At 36.6% G+C, this 2,840-nt stretch overlaps 1 protein-coding gene across 1 annotated transcript; it reads right to left on the minus strand.

Moving 5' to 3' along the window:
• Window positions 1-588: 588 nt before the first annotated feature.
• On the minus strand, window positions 589-2,461 carry LOC145323821 (uncharacterized). Its single transcript, XM_080166382.1, has 2 exons — window positions 1,227-2,461; window positions 589-880 (listed from the first exon to the last, which is right to left on the minus strand). Exons 1-2 carry the CDS (start codon window positions 2,243-2,245, stop codon window positions 838-840), a joined length of 1,062 nt encoding a protein of 353 aa, XP_080022508.1. The 5' UTR covers window positions 2,246-2,461; the 3' UTR covers window positions 589-837.
• Window positions 2,462-2,840: the final 379 nt, after the last annotated feature.

The following is a 2,840-nucleotide window of genomic DNA, read 5'->3' on the forward strand; positions in this document are numbered from 1 at the left end:
GATCTATTAACGTTGCGCTACTACTATTAGCATGGCTCGAAATTCTTGTAGGGTGATTTATAATTTGTAAAAAACCAGAGGCAAACATGTTATCAATAAATTCTTGAGTTTTTCTATGATTTTTATATTGTAGAATATCAATATTAAAATCTCCTAATATATATACTTTGCTATTATAATCTGAAAGTTTAGACACAACATTTGACATTATGTCAATAAAAGAATCAAGTTGCACACTTTGAGTCATATTTTCTATTGGAGAAGGAGACCTATAAACGTTACCAATAATAATCCTAGTTTGATCTGGTAATTCTGTTTCAATAAATATAGATTCAAAAATCATTTCATGAAAAATAGAAACCTCATCTAGAATTTTATATTTTATAGCTTCAGAGAGAAAAAATCCCACCCCTCCCCCCCTTGATAGAACTCTATTCTTGTTAATCAATTCATGGTAGCCATTTAATTTAAAGAAATCTTTATTAATTATAGAATGTATTTCTTGAAGACCAATAATATCAAACGAGAATTTGTGACAGGCTAATTCATTCAAAAATTCTTGGAAATTATTAAACTTGGAAGCAAGACCCTGAATATTTAAACTAAGCAGAGAAGTAAGTTTAGTATCTTTAAAGCAATTTGCAAACTCATCTTCACTATAATATGCACAATTTAAAAAGCAATTTTCGTAAGGAGAATCAAATATATTAATATCTTCATTTCCAATGCCATTTTCATTTTGAAATACTGTATTAAATTTAAATTTATTATCGGCCAGTATACTACCCAAACCTAAAAGGTTATCATCCTGGATCATGTTTGAGCCCTAGGAAAAAGTCACGCCAGGTACGTACGTCCACCGCCACCGCCTTCATTGCTCCTGCAAAAAGAAAAGAATTAGATTCAATTTTAAAAAGCAAAAGTGCTAAAGAGAAAATTTGTTTAAGAGAAAAAAAGTAATTTAAACAAAAGGCGGGCCCTAACTTTACAATAAAAATAAATTTAAATAATAAAATTAAGAAATATATTAATAATAAAAATATATAGACATTAAGTAAGTGCAAAGAATGTATTTTTGAAATGTTCATGTAAGAAATGTTAAATAGATTTGTTATATATGGGATTTTTAAATAGATAGATAGATAGATTATTAACATAATAAGATGTGTAATATCTCGGGTTGTGTATCTGTGTTTACTTAGGTATAAAAAATGAAAACTTATCACTTTTTTTTGTTGGTATCAACCACAGCTCTGGTGCCAGCCCTGCGTGAGCCAATGGGAGGCGGTTGTCGTTGGCCTCCTCGCATCTCTGCTGGAACTGGAGACCTGCTGCCCGTCCTGCCAGGAGACCTGCTGCCTGTCCCGCCAGGAGACCTGCTGCCTGTCCCACCTGGAGACCCTCTGATCTCTCTGTCCTCGCCACTCTCTCCACTCTCGTAAGGTGTCTGCATATTATCGCCATCAGTGCCTCTTTTTTTGACAATTGAAGTCAAATTTTCGGCTGATTTAGAGCCGGCTGTGGCACATGAAGCAATAATCTCTTCAACTGGGCTAAACACGTCCTTTACTTCAAATTTAACTTTATCATTAGCCAGGAGACAAAATCGAATATGGCCGTCGATGGACCAGGCGGCTTTGACCCTAGCATCTCGTTTTAGGTTTGTTAGCAGGTTATGGTTGGATCTTGTAAGATCTGGAGTCACAGAATAGTATAAAATACCTCTGGTAACCTCGGCGTCTGTAGGGGTAGGCATGTGGTTTCTTTTCAGCCTCAAAAACAGGTTTCTCAGGTAACGGGATTTAAATCTGCAGATAATTGCAGGAGGTAACAGTAAATCTTTGTTTTTTCTCGACTTTGTTGGTCCGCCTAAAAAATGGGCATTTTCCAGGGTAGAAAACAAGCCAGGAACAAAATCAAGTTGAGCTACTGTATCTAAATTTAGCTCCTCAACTTTGTTGGGTGTTGAACATTCCAACGTTGGTTTCACTAATTTGTTGTATACGTAGCGCATACAGCCTCCATCCACCCCGTAAGTTCTAATGAGTTCTCTTGGGACACTTAGCCCGCTGATACGCACGCACCAATTGCGCGCGTATTGCTCGCGTGCATTTAATGATGTCCTACATTCACTAATGTCACTTTTTAAACTTTGAATGTCTGACATATCACAGTTTTCTTGCAAAGTTTTAACTTGTTCGACTAATTTGTCGACAATGACTTTTAGAGACTTTAGATCACTCATAATGAAAAAAAAGTGCAATTAATTTGTGTAAATTAACACTAAAAAAATGCAAGAGAATAAAAAAGAATTTCCAAAGAACTCACACAAAATTTAAAGTACAAACGTATAATAGTTGTGTGTAAACAATAATAGCGTCCCCAGTAACAAATCTATAAAAACAGGTTGTATCTAGTCGGTCATTTGTGCGTGTGTTCACAACAAGAACCAAAACTAGACATCTTGAACATCCTGCTGGGAACGTCCACCAAAAATACGACCAGTGAGTCTGAGGGCGGTCACGGCCATATCGCCAGCCAAGGCCTCACCAAAGTTGACGGTTTTGGTGAGGTAGACCTCTGGCTCTCCATCAACTGTATCAGCGAAAAAAACACGTTTCAGCTGAGAATCTTCATAGGTAGCTAATAATGAATTGTAGAACTTCTGAATATCAGCCACGAATGCACACTTATAACTTCTGAACCGGATAAGATTGTGCATCAGAGTATATAATGGAACTGGGCCGTCCATCATAATACTATTGAGGCTTAGCCCCTTGCAGCAGAGGCTAGAATTGGCGCATATCCTCAACGGCGTGGAAATAGACTCTTTATATGCG

The sequence above is a fragment of the Acartia tonsa genome, chromosome 7 (genome assembly GCF_053477335.1).
Source record: "Acartia tonsa isolate MP-2025a chromosome 7, ASM5347733v1, whole genome shotgun sequence".
Lineage (NCBI taxonomy): Eukaryota > Metazoa > Arthropoda > Copepoda > Calanoida > Acartiidae > Acartia > Acartia tonsa.